At 36.9% G+C, this 12,707-nt stretch overlaps 1 protein-coding gene across 2 annotated transcripts in view; it reads left to right on the top strand.

Annotated features, from left to right (window-relative positions):
- Positions 1-12,430, top strand: part of GARNL3 (GTPase activating Rap/RanGAP domain like 3) — a 33,405-nt gene extending 20,975 nt beyond the window's left edge. For both annotated transcript variants that reach the window (XM_071453836.1, XM_071453837.1), the window contains exons 22-29: positions 152-310; positions 2,099-2,165; positions 2,800-2,907; positions 3,299-3,417; positions 3,644-3,779; positions 4,848-5,057; positions 5,363-5,474; positions 6,247-12,430. In XM_071453836.1, the coding sequence (XP_071309937.1) occupies positions 152-310; positions 2,099-2,165; positions 2,800-2,907; positions 3,299-3,417; positions 3,644-3,779; positions 4,848-5,057; positions 5,363-5,474; positions 6,247-6,403 (1,068 nt within the window). In that variant the 3' untranslated portion in view covers positions 6,404-12,430. The remainder of the gene's footprint in view (positions 1-151; positions 311-2,098; positions 2,166-2,799; positions 2,908-3,298; positions 3,418-3,643; positions 3,780-4,847; positions 5,058-5,362; positions 5,475-6,246) is intronic.
- The last annotated feature ends 277 nt before the right edge of the window (positions 12,431-12,707 follow it).

Below are 12,707 nucleotides of genomic sequence, written 5' to 3'. Positions count from 1 at the left end.
AATAAAACTTGGAGATTTTTTCAAGAATTGTTTCTGCTTGTTCTTTGTTATGCTTCTGTGCTTAGAAAGCATCCCTTTAAAATCATGGAGTACCTGCAGCACCCACAGTAGGAACTTGAAAAAGAGTGTAATTCTATTGTTTACGTTATAGGAAATATGCCTTTCTGACCCTCCAGTGGTTATGACGTTGGTGGATGGACCTACTGGAGACAGTGACAATATGATCTGTGTAGCGTATCGGCATCAGTTTGATTTAATCAATGAGAGTACAGGGGAGTCCTATAGATTGCATCATGTTGAAACAAACAGGGTAAGTTTTCATCAGTTGAAAGTTTTTTTGCAGACCCTCACTGAGCATAATTTGTTGCAGACTCAGTGCATGCTGTGCTGATCTCCTAGGAGGGTAAGGAGCTCATGTGTGCTACTTTTGGCTTTAGGACACTCTGAGGTATTTATTCCTTTTGGGATACATGATGATAATTCCCAAGAGAGGTAGTTATAAGATATGACATTGGGAAAAAGCCTGTGTTGTTGAAATGTTGTTGTTGTCAAGAGTTAATTTTTCCTTCTTTCTTAGCCAGTAGTTAGCTTTTGGCTTTATTTTTGTGGTATCAGTACTTTATTGTTTAAAAAGTTGCTTCAAAATAACTTCAGTGGTTGACCACCAGTATCTTGTTCAGATTTGCCTATTTGCATGTAGCTAAAATGTTTACATATTGTTTATCATTCTATTTAAGAAACTGCTGCCCAGTCAACTAATAACTGAATATCTATCTGTCTAGGACATAGGGAGAGGATTTAGGTAATGTCTTTGTTTAAAAAAAAGAAGATTTTGCACAGGTAATCTGTTGTTGTTAATGAGATAAGGGACTACTTTATTCATTTGATGGTTCTTGATAAGTTGTTTTCTTTTTAAATCGTCTCTATTTTTATTCGGATCTGGTGATGAAGAGGTGCCCCTGGCATGGCTGATCAAGAATAAACTTCTCCACAGCACTGGGAATCAATCTTAATCTGGATGAGGAGGAACTAGAAGTAAAGAATGGGGATGGAGAAGTACATCACCATCCACCATCCATCCACCACTCCCATTTCTCTTCCACACCGGAATCCTTATTTCCTTTAGGAAGACAAATAAAACAGACAATTAATATGAGCTGAGCTAGTGATTTTTATGATGTTGAAATGGGTTGCCTGCTTATTTCTCTGGACAATAGAGCAGCAATGGCTTTCAGTCACTACAAAAGACTGGTCAAAATGCATTTGGTATGGATGCGTAAACTTTCAGGTTCTCTTAACAGTTCTTGACCTGCACAGGAATCCTAAATGAAGGAAAGTCAAAGAACTGCTGTTCACGGAATCAGTCTCTCAGCCTTCTCCCTATCCAAGCAGTATACATGGTTTGGGAAGCATTTGTCTAATGTAATCTTATGCATTTCGCTAATAAGATCTCATTTCCTGAACGGATATCCTACTTTTTGTGGCTGTTTTGGTTTGTTTTTAATCTAAATGTAAAAGACAAAGCCAAAGTTTAATTAAGAGAATTTATGTAGCCTAATCTATGTAAAAAAATACTTTGGTTTAACCAATGTTGCTTTTCAATATGTAAATTCAGACTGTTCGGTAATCCTTAGGTACATCCCTGTTGACCTCTGTAAAATGTTAGTGGTTTTGAATTGTATATGATCTTTTTGCTAGTCATGATGTGCATTTGAAGATCACTTTTTGAAAAGAATTGTTATCTTTAATGTACCATGTTGATTCACAGCTTTCTGAAATCATCCTATTTCCAAAAATTTATATTGCTAAATAAGTTATGTTTTTATTGCTTTACAGTGTGGTATGGTTATGAATGTTCGGTACTGTACAGAACCAAATACAAAGGAAACTAATTTTCGTCTTGAGAACATCCTGAAAATTACATCACAAAAGAAGCTATTTTTATAAATTTATTTATTTATTTATTTCTCTTTTTTTTCCCCTTTTACCTGTAGTTGTGCACTTCCCCAACTGATTGTATTGCTTGTTAGTCACAACTCAGTTGTAATAACCACAGTATCCTCTGCCTGTTTGTTAATCTTTTCCATTATCCTTGCAGGTTAATTTTGTTGCGGCTATTGATGTATATGAAGATGGTGAAGCTGGTCTACTGTTGTGCTATAACTGTAAGTGTTTAGGGAAGGCCAGAAGTGGTAATAGCTCAATCTACATGTGTAGATCTTCTTTCATTGGAGTCTAGGTCTGTATCTGAAAATAAATTTTAGTGTTTCATTGAAAGTTTGTCAAAATACGTTCTTTGGAACTTAAATGCATATTGGAGAAATTACAAATGCAAGTATTTTAGTCATACTAGCTGTTTTATACATGTGCAAGTTACATGATTAATGAAATCTTGGTGTCTGTAATAACCCATGTGCTTAACAGTCTTCAAAGAATGTAAATTACATTAACATATGGCTACTTGAAGGGCAGAGAGATAACTTCAGAAAGCAGTGTCTGCAGAATTCTTTCTTGCCTGTTTCTGTATCTTTGGACAAATTAGGGACCTGGTAACTGTTGAAACAGTAATACCTTGTGAAATACGACAACTTATTAAAACATAGGTCTTTTATTTTGGTCTTTCCAGTGTGTTCACAGAGAAAGCAACTTTTGCTTAGCTGTTTGGCTATAGAGGGATTTTTACATGAATGTTTGGTTGTGTGCATAATGTCCAGCCTTCTGCAAAATCTCCCTATAAAATGGGTGGTGGTTGCTTACAGTGTAAAGTGATGGATGCCCCTTTTTTCTATTTTGCTACAGATGTTTGTCAGTACAGAAAGGTATATCCTTTCAGTGGACATTCTCCACTTGTCCAGCCATCAGCTTATGACTTCCACTTCAGCTGGAATCAAGTTCCTTATGCTGTTGGTAAGAAAATTTCTCTTTTTAGTAGATGATTTTTTGCTACTGTTTTTGCCTGCACTTGGCCCTGGTGGAATTCCAGTGTTCTGGGAATAAGCATGTTACATTCATGATTCCACTTGACTAAAGTTTCTGATAATTTTGAAAAGTGGAGCCTTGGTAGCAAGTTTGTCCTTTGTTGAACTTTTTTCCCCTTTCTTTTTTGTGTTTCTCATTTTCCATTCCCTCTATATTCTGCCAGGCATGAAGAGTGAAATTTTCTTCAGTATGTTAGACAACACTTTTCATAAGAAAGGAACTTGGTCAAGGAAGAGGTCAAGAACAGTTTTTGTGGAGCATCCAAGAAACTTTTGCTTTAACGATTTTTCCTTGCCAAATAACTTCTATTTCATTGCAGTCTGTGCTTTCCCTTATGTTCTTGCCTTCACTACTGATTCCATTGAGATCCGATTAGTGGTGAATGGGAACTTAGTCCACACAGCAGTTGTGCCTGAGCTTCAACTTGTAGCATCAAGGGTAAGACAGAAAAATCATGTTTGACTATTTCTGTGATGTGTTAGGATCTAATTAACATAAAAAGTTTTTGCCGCTAAAAACGTAACAAACAAAACCGAAATACATGCTTACTTTATCTGCAATAAGTGCTCATCTGTCTGCTCCTAGTTTATATCAAGGACAAAGAGAATCAGAAGATGATTAAGAAAGTCTCACTGTTCTAATGATGGGTTCTTTGTCATTTCAGTCGGATATTTATTTTAAAGCTACTGCTGCAGTGAGTGGATCATCTGACAGCAGCTCTAAGGAAATGAGTTCAAAGAGTTCTCCTCAAACACCGACAGCTTATGAAAAGCCAGAATTACCTCTTCCTTCTCTAGAAGGTAATGTGATCTCTAATCATTCCAACAGTTATCAAATCTTGGTGCGGCTGGTCTTAAGTAAAGATGGTAAAAAAATGTGAGTTCCTACCTGAAAGTGTGGAGGATAAGAGATTTTCTATTTTCCACACATATAAAGCACTTGGCTGAGCTTTTGCACTGTAGTATCCTTTCTGAATGCATGGTAGCACTGTTCTGAAGAAATAAATTCTGTAGGAAGGGAAGAATTAAACCTCAATATCTTGATGACTCTTTCACAATGTGATCACAAGTCATAATGCAAAAAGGGGCATAAAATTATGATAAAGCTTGACATTTCACATACGCTATTCCTTTTGTTAAAGAAAAGCAGAATAACCACTGAACGGCTGAAGCTCTTTTGCAAAACAAAAGTAAGAAGCCTTGAAAAGTTTTGCACAGACAATCTAGTGTAACGCGATGCATGAGCGGTCAGTCTATAGTGTAACAATAAAGGAGAAACAAGGGAACATCAGCTAAATAATGCAAGATGTGTGTACACTTTTCTTCCTTAAATCTGCTGCTTTACTGTTAGCAGATAGGAAAAGAAGGTAATCACAAATTTTTTATTTGATGATAAGTTTGGGACTTTGTTTTTCTTCTAGGAATTAAGAAAACGTGATATTTTGTGTTACCTAAGAGGAGGAGTCATAATTTAAATCACTTAGTATCCAGGCTCCAATGGATAATGGATACTTTAAAACACACGGGAAATACTGCACAGAGTGCAGAGTAATAGTCAGAGTACCAGCCACAGGTCATATAAATTCACTTCCTGGTTCTGCTCCTGAGTCATCGTGTTGCCAAGAGTCAATCTTCTTCTTCTCTCTAAGTCAAATTGCTTGTATGTCTTCCTTCTTCTAGCTTATTTGTATTGAAAGATCTCTAGAGCAAGAAGATTTTTGTCACTTCAGTGCTCAGCTCAACAAGTATAGCTTGTCTCTGTAACTTTTCATTTGAAAGTATTAAGAACTGATTCTGTTGTGCAAGTGTAATGTTCTTTTTTCTTTCTGTGTTGCAAGTGTGATATTCCTTTTTCTTTCTGTGTTTCAGCTGAAGTTCCATGCAAAAACCTGTACAAAATACCTCTGAGCAATCTGGTTGGGCGAAGCATTGAACGACCTCTGAAGTCACCTTTGGCTCCCAAGGTCATCGCTACTACACCATCGAGTGGCATTACCTCTCTTCCAGTTTTGCACTCACTACCGTTATCTCGTATGGAAATTAAAGAAATTGCAAGCAGAACACGTAAAGAATTGCTGGGTAAACTCTCCTCATTCCTCAGTGTTACATATCAGTTGCCAAACATATACTTTCTAATCTTTGCACCATCACAGGTAGGTTTGTAACATGCAGGTAGTATTCATAAATTATTAAAATGAAAAAAGGAAACCGTGAGGAAGCATTATTTGCAACTAGTATAGCCATTGTCTGATCGTGTATAAGAAGGCCATATTCTAAGTTAGGTAGAAATCGTTAGTAATGGAAACCAGCAACAGATACCTTAACTCTTTCATGAGTGCTTTGTTTTATGTTGAAAGTATAAAGTCTTTTATTCCTTTATTGAGGTCTCTTGGATGAGCCTATACCCAAGACAGAAAGTTCACAGAAGCTGAAAAAGGTTTCTCGAAGACAGTCGGACCCTAAGCAGGGAGCTGTAAGATCAACTAGTAGTGACAGGTAAATATACTTTAGAAAAGAGCCTAAGTTAGGCTATAAATATTTTCAGAATTGATTGCTCATACTTATCTCAGTTGGCATGAGGCTGACTGAAACCTTTGCATATCCGTGTGCATTTCGTGCTAATGTGTTTGTTAGAGTATCTGAATACCATAAGTACTGAAGCAGTTACACTTTTTGCTGAAGACGTGTTAATGATAATACTAATGATAATAATGCAAGACAAGACTAAATGGCATTTTGTGGGACCTGCTGCAGCTGAACCTGTTGGAAAAATCTGGACTACTGCAGCTGCACTGTGCAGACTCTCTTGTTTTCTTTGTATGCTCTTGTGTTGCTATTTTCAGAATACATTTTGTGAAAAAGTACTGCAGCATTTGTCTGTTTGGCACTCTCCCAAATTTGCCCTGAACCAGGACACCCCCAGTGCCATTCTCTTGTTTTCATTGTTTCCATAACCTATGTTTGCCTAGAGTACTGGCAGAATACAGAATACTGGCAAGATACAGGAGACTGACAGTAACAAAAGAAAAAAATCTCTCGCAGTGAAAAATTACGTTCACTATATTTCCCTACTTGGAAATTATTGGGGTGAGGGGCTTCATTAATACTGCCTTTTGATTATTTTTAGTAGAGTAAAACAGGAGGAAACTTAGTTGTAATGGTCTGTGTCTGTTTTCAGGATAACTCGATTGGATCTAGAAGTAGCCATTGTTCCTTCCTGCCCTGACCTCTGTATTTTTTTTAGTAACTTTTGTCTTCCTCTTTGCAGGATAATCTCAAGCTCATTTGAAGGCTATTCTGAAAGACGTCATCTTTCCACTAGTTCAGATCCTGATACTTCAGCAAACAGGGAGGAGAACTCACCATCTAGCTATCCATTTCAGCTGATTTCTTTATATGATGAAGACATCATTGACTTAAAATGAAGACACTTTTAAAACCTTTCTTCCTCACGTCACATTTCTTACAGCTCTGTAAGCTCTATGGCAATGTCACAAACACTGCTTCTGGTAGTAAAATGTGGCTGGAAGTACTGGTGATAAATCCTTATGGAATCCATGTTCTGGTTAGCACAGCCTGATTTGGCAATGCTTATATCTTTGACATAGGTATGTTCTCTCGGTTGATGAAGCATTACTTTTCATGGCATTCTAACAGTAGGTAATCAATGGGAGATTTAGGCTGAAACTGAAGTAAACAAAAAGTATTACTTGTTCTAAGCTTCTTATAATTTGACTTACCTAAATGACATGCAGCAAAGTTAATTGCTGTTATTACTATCATGAGTTGTTTTTACAACAGTGTATGTCATGTTGGAAGAGGAATTTTATAACACAGATCACTACTTTTGCTTTTTCAGTCTTTGAAAAACAAAACAACAACAAAAAAAATGCTTGCAGGCAAGGTCATTTCAAACACTGGAGTCAGTCCCTAAATTGATGCATCTGTGGTATGTTCACTGAAGAATCAGGTGAGATATGAAGATGGTGTTTCCTTGGCTCATTGTTTAGAGAAACTTGAAAACTCTTTTGGCATAAAAAATCCCTGAGCAGAGAACCTCTCTATAGGACACAGACTTGCAGAATATTTCTCGAAAATTGGAAAAAAAAAAAAAAAAACCAAACAAAACCAACTAAAAAACCCACGAACAAACAAAAAATGTGGAAACAAAAACTTCAGTCCATCTACTGGAAAACTCTTATTGTAGTGCATCTGCAGATTTTTCCATTACAGGCAGAAGAGCCAACCCAAATTGTCTTTGACTACAAAAAGATTCTTATGCAGACATCATCTTTAGCTGTTGTCTGTGCTTGCACCAACAGTATAAGTAATTATTTCAGATAGTTGTAATTTTCTAACTGGATGCAGACTGGATTTTCAGTGCTAATAAGGCAGTCTTCTGTGATGAAACAGTGATCTTGTCTCTTACTGTATTAAAGGGGTTTGTATTTAAAGTTTGATTTTTAATTTTTTTAAACCCTTTCCTCTAGAACACCTTTGCAAGGATTTTGTTTGGTTTGGGGTTTTTTTTCATGAAAGCCTTTCTATAGATGATGTTTTTAGCTTTATTAGCAAGCGTTTGTTGTTCTGAATATAGAAATACTTCTGTATCCTTGATTTTTATTTCATAATATCACCCATATGTCATGATTTCACTTTTGTTCAAGCATGATCATCTGGAGATGCGTGCCTTTTGCTGCCATCTGTCTGAATGTAAAACTGGTGATTGCAAAGTGATTTTTTTCTCAGTTAATTATATAATATGGTTGAATTGCTTCACTTAAGAAAATCTGCAAGGTCTTACTTGGAAGTGTAATTTCTTACTCTCAACTGGGGTGGCTAATCAACAGAAGAAGCAATATTTCCAATAATAATTAGTCTTGGAGATGAAGGCTATTATTACTTTAGTGGGTTTTGCACTCATAGATTTATGGGGTGAACTTCAATAAGCATCTAAAAGGAAGTACCAGATTGAAGTATTTGCAAAAACTTGTAATTATTCTTTTAGAATGTTGTTTCCAGAGATTGTGTTACTTTACCCTATCCTTATTTATTTGGACAGTTAAGGTTTAAAGAAAATCTGAAAGTACCACGCGGTACTTATTTTCCTGCAAGTTGTAAACACTTCTGAATCCACTTTTGGGGTCACTGCTGGCACTTACATATTTTTAAAAAGGAAAAGAACCAGCTTTTTCCAAGAACAGCTCTCTCAATGTTGTATTTGATTTCTGGTTTGGGGCTATTTTTGAAGACTGTACCAGTGTGTTTCAAAACTGGGGCTTTAGTTAAAATTTTAACTGGAAACTTTGCTTTACCCTGTTAGGATGCTGGATTTTAAATATACTGCAGATGTTCACCTGTGCCATCACAGCATGATTTTAAATGATTAACCATTGTTTGATAGCAGTTGAAGCAATATATGGAGATTTTTAAACTTGTTTTGAAGAACCTGAGCAAACACATCCTTGGGTATAGCCTTAGAGATGGAGCACTAGGGAGAATAAGAAGAATGAGAAGAGCATGACAGAAGGCTTGACTACTGGCTATGAGGGTAGTCAGAATGCATATAGATACAGTATTTGCATTATATCCTAAACATGATTATAGAAGAAAGGGCTATAAAGCAAGAGTTATTTTCTTGAACCAGAAGTGCAGTAGTGGCTGTAAAGTATTACCATTAATTAAGAGAGTGTTGGGGGGGTGGGAGTGTGTGTGTGTGTGTGAGAGAGAGAGAGAGAAAACGACCCTTTGAAGGTTTGCCTGTAATTACAGCATTGATGACATCTAGCAAATGAACTGTAAGGAGTACAGATACTGGATTACTGAAGCACAAAACTAGATCATACTGGCTTCACGGTACACACCTGGAACAGGATATTGCTATCATTTGAAGAGGGAAGCCCAGCAGCAACTGCATCCCTGCCCACCTCCTACCTGCTTTTATGCTATAGCTTGACATAATGGGTCTGGTACAAGCTGCTAAGCAAGTCACACTAGGAACTACCAGACCTTAACAGATCATTGCTCATGTAGTACAGGAAGGAGCTGAATCCTGGGGAAAAAAAAAATTAATGTCTTCATTCTTAATGTATCCAGTAAGTGCCTTGTCAAGTTTTTGCTTTTGTACTTAGAGTGTCATAGAGGGATAACATCTGATGTGGCAAAAGAAGCAGAGAGTGAAACAACATTTTGTTTGGGTTAGATGACACCTAGAGTTGGTAGCTGAGGCTTTAAAGCCATGTATATGTAGTTTACTACCTACTTACGGTAGGAGAGCAACCCAGAACGTAGGTAGAAGGCAGAGAACATAGAAATAATATTCCGATTTTATTTGACACAAGGCACAGGAACAAATTCAGTGAAGATCTTTATCACATTTATTGTATCAAAAAAACAATTACCGACACAATCATGTGAAATTGCTGGGGTACACAACCTTGTACAAGGATGTGGCTTCTTTGAGGTTTTTAGTAGTCTGAACAGACAACTATGATTTCTGTGTCTCTTCATGTGAAGAGAACTAGCTTCTAGCCATTGTTTTTATCAAAACATCATCCTTACTATTTAGACTGCTAATTAAAATCTAGAGGCAGTTGGTGGGATTGATACCAAAGCTCTTGTGCGTCATTTATAAAGGGCAAAGTTCTTACACACTTGCAGAACCTCTCCTTCTTAAGACTGGCGTAAGATGAAAGGCTGCTGGGATGGCTATAGTGTCATTCACTCTAGTGTTGGAGCCATGTTGTTTGCCCTCTGTTTTTCCAGCCTGTGCATGCATATACTCTCTAAAACTTAAAAAGTAGTCTTGGGCATAAATTGTAGCCATGTCCACTGTAAACATAACCCTTTCTCCTTTCACAATGGGTGTTAAAGCTGCCTGTAGGCTGCATTCTTGATGCTGGCTGACCATCTCATGGTTAGGAGAAAAGATAATCTTTGACTCTACTATGTAAGATGGGTGTTGTTCTGATAGGAAAACTGAAAAATGTTGCTAAAGATGGATGGAAGGAAGGAATTGTTTCCATGAAGGAAGAATTGTTACCAGATTGAACACTTGCTATCAGGCTAAGTTTAGGCCCATTCTGGACCCTTGGCTACGTTTCTGCAAGAAATATTTTCTATCCCAATGTGCTGGATTTGTAGGCAGCAGCGGGGCTCTTAACTCCTGGCTAAATGGTGTTGGTCACCACTTCATCCCTGTGCCTTAGTCTGACTAAATTATAGGAATGTCATTTACATCGGTGCAAGCATTAGATTGTACAGGTAGTTAATTTAGAATGTACTTGTGTGTTCTCACCAGCATGGTTAATGATGCATGGAATCACAAAATAGTTGAGGGTAGAAAGGACCACTGTGTTATCATCTAGTCCAGTACACACACTTGTGCACCACCATTCAAAAATCTGTTCAAAATGGATATGCAAGATTTTGGGCTACTTGTCATCTTTGTCCTGCATTTCAATTGCAGCATGCATATAGACCATCACCATAACTTTGAAGTGTGACTAGGACTTGAGAATCCCCAGACACGTGAGCTAAGTTAATTCACACATACACACACACAATATGGAGCCCTTAAGTCTTTGATGAGCTGTTCGTAAGGTCCCTAAAGCCCAGATTGAGCTTTAGAAACCAGTACAAAGAGTCATTTTTGTCCAGTTCCTTATTCTAGTGGCAATGCAGCACACATAAGTATTTCATAAGTGTTTGAAAGTAACAAAACACTTCCTTCTAATACGAAACAAAAACCCACATGAAATTTGAAAGGGCTATGGCTATGCATGGTAGCAAGAGAACTGCTCTAGGTTCAGTGAATGCACGCATACATTCGGTTTCCTGGTTTGCAAAGTAAGGCCTGTTCTAGTTATAGTCCTTTACTAGTTTGGGGGTGCGGTGGGGATTCCTCTTTGTTTTGGTTTGTGTGGTTTCTGGAGGCTGGTGCTGTGGGCTGGTTTTTTGTTGCTTTGTTGGGTGGGATTTTTTTTTTTCAGGTTTTGGAGGGGGGGTTTGGTTGGCTGGGTTGGGTTTTTTTTTTTGTTTGTTTGGTTTTGGTTTTTTTTTTTGTTTTTTTTTTTTTCTGGTTTAGTTTTTGTTGTTCTTTTGTTTGTTTGGGGTTTTTTGGTTGGTTTGCCATTGTTTTTCAATTCATAACAAACATGCAAGTATGCATCTGGAATGAACAGCAGGTTTGTTCTCTGCCTTCATGTGATTATTTCTATAAATGTGCATGTATTTGTACTTGATAGATTCAGATTGAATTTTTTTAGTACTTGACAGTCAACTGAATACTTAAACAGTACTTAAGAGGGCAGGGAATGGGTAACGTTATTGCCTAACTAGTTACATATGGTTAAGGTTGCTACTCCTGACGTATATTTTCTGCTGTTCTAAGTATATTTGACCGGTAATGGCTAGCTTGAACATGTTTTTCCAAAGGTGTGAGTCTATAACTCTCCTTGCAGATGCAGTGGCTTTTCCAGAGCTGTTGGCTTAGTCTGCATTTGAAATATATAACCCTTTTCATTTGGATTTGGTTTTCAGTATATATACATATATAGGTATATGTATTTGTAATTTCTACTGTAAATTTTCAGGGATTAAAAATCCTGAGTTATATATATAGGAATTTAAAGTAACAGGATCATAAAAGGCAGGGGAAGAGAAAATTCCATCTGCAAGTGATAAGGTATTTCAGAATAATTTTATGTTGCCGTCTGTGTGTGAAAATGGGTATCATGCTATTTTCATTCTTAACAATTTGATGTCATGGTTCATATGCACAGTGCTTGCTTATTCTGTTAAAGCACTGTTTTCTCTGATAGGCTTAATCTGTTTTTGTGAAGGACTAAATTATACCCTGGAAACCTAATATTAACAATATGGGAAGGCTCAAGAGATTATGCAGCAAACATCTGTACTTGCATGCAGGTTAGAAAGTATTTTTACTCTTATTACTTGAGCACAGCAACTTCACCAGCCTGTATACTGCTTAGCTGCTTCACTTTGTTGCTGACCTGTAACTGACTGACTCCTCTTTGCTACTGGAAATTGTGGTACTAGCATCTGACTTGAAGAGAAAATTGAGGTAATTTTCTGCATATTTACCTGGTTAAATGGAAAATGTTATGTAAAGATTTATGCAGAGCGTTATCAATCTAGAATGTTAGTTTAAATGTCTTTGAATGGTAGCAGACTGCTTTGTAATTTAATAATGGCATACTGTTAAGACTGTTGCTACATTTGTGATCAAAGACTCTTTACCACTGGTCTTAAATGCTGATGTATTACCATTTTTTTAATGTCATATGGTAGCATGTATGGTTTGTATTTTAGATACGACATCCAAATAGAGACAGTCCTATCACATCTGAAAGTGTTTTAAGTGCTATTCATCACCTTTGTGAAGAAGAAACATTATTTATTTCTTCATCTGTAATAAACAATAAATTTGATCCCACTGTTTCTTTCACCTGTTTCACACATGCAGGACTAATGACTTTCAAATTTGCTAAGTAAAAAGACGAGAAATCAAAAAGACAGGATGTAGCACAGAGCACTGCTTTTCCCATTTGAGTTCTCTGAAGTGCTGTATCATACCTATGAGATTGCTGTTTGTGTCTTAAGCTTTACCCGTCTTTGATAAAAGCCATAATCTAGATTTGGTTTATGTTTCCAGCCATCTTTTAGACTTTTGGAGACCTGCTTCAGTTGGGGATCTTTACTCTGTAA

Source organism: Agelaius tricolor, unplaced genomic scaffold, assembly GCF_023055355.1.
Source record: "Agelaius tricolor isolate 1412-34295 unplaced genomic scaffold, bAgeTri1.0.p SCAF_38, whole genome shotgun sequence".
Classification (NCBI taxonomy): Eukaryota; Metazoa; Chordata; class Aves; order Passeriformes; family Icteridae; genus Agelaius; species Agelaius tricolor.
The sequence above is the reverse complement of the archived record's forward strand: the minus strand, read 5'-3'. Positions and strand labels throughout refer to the sequence as shown.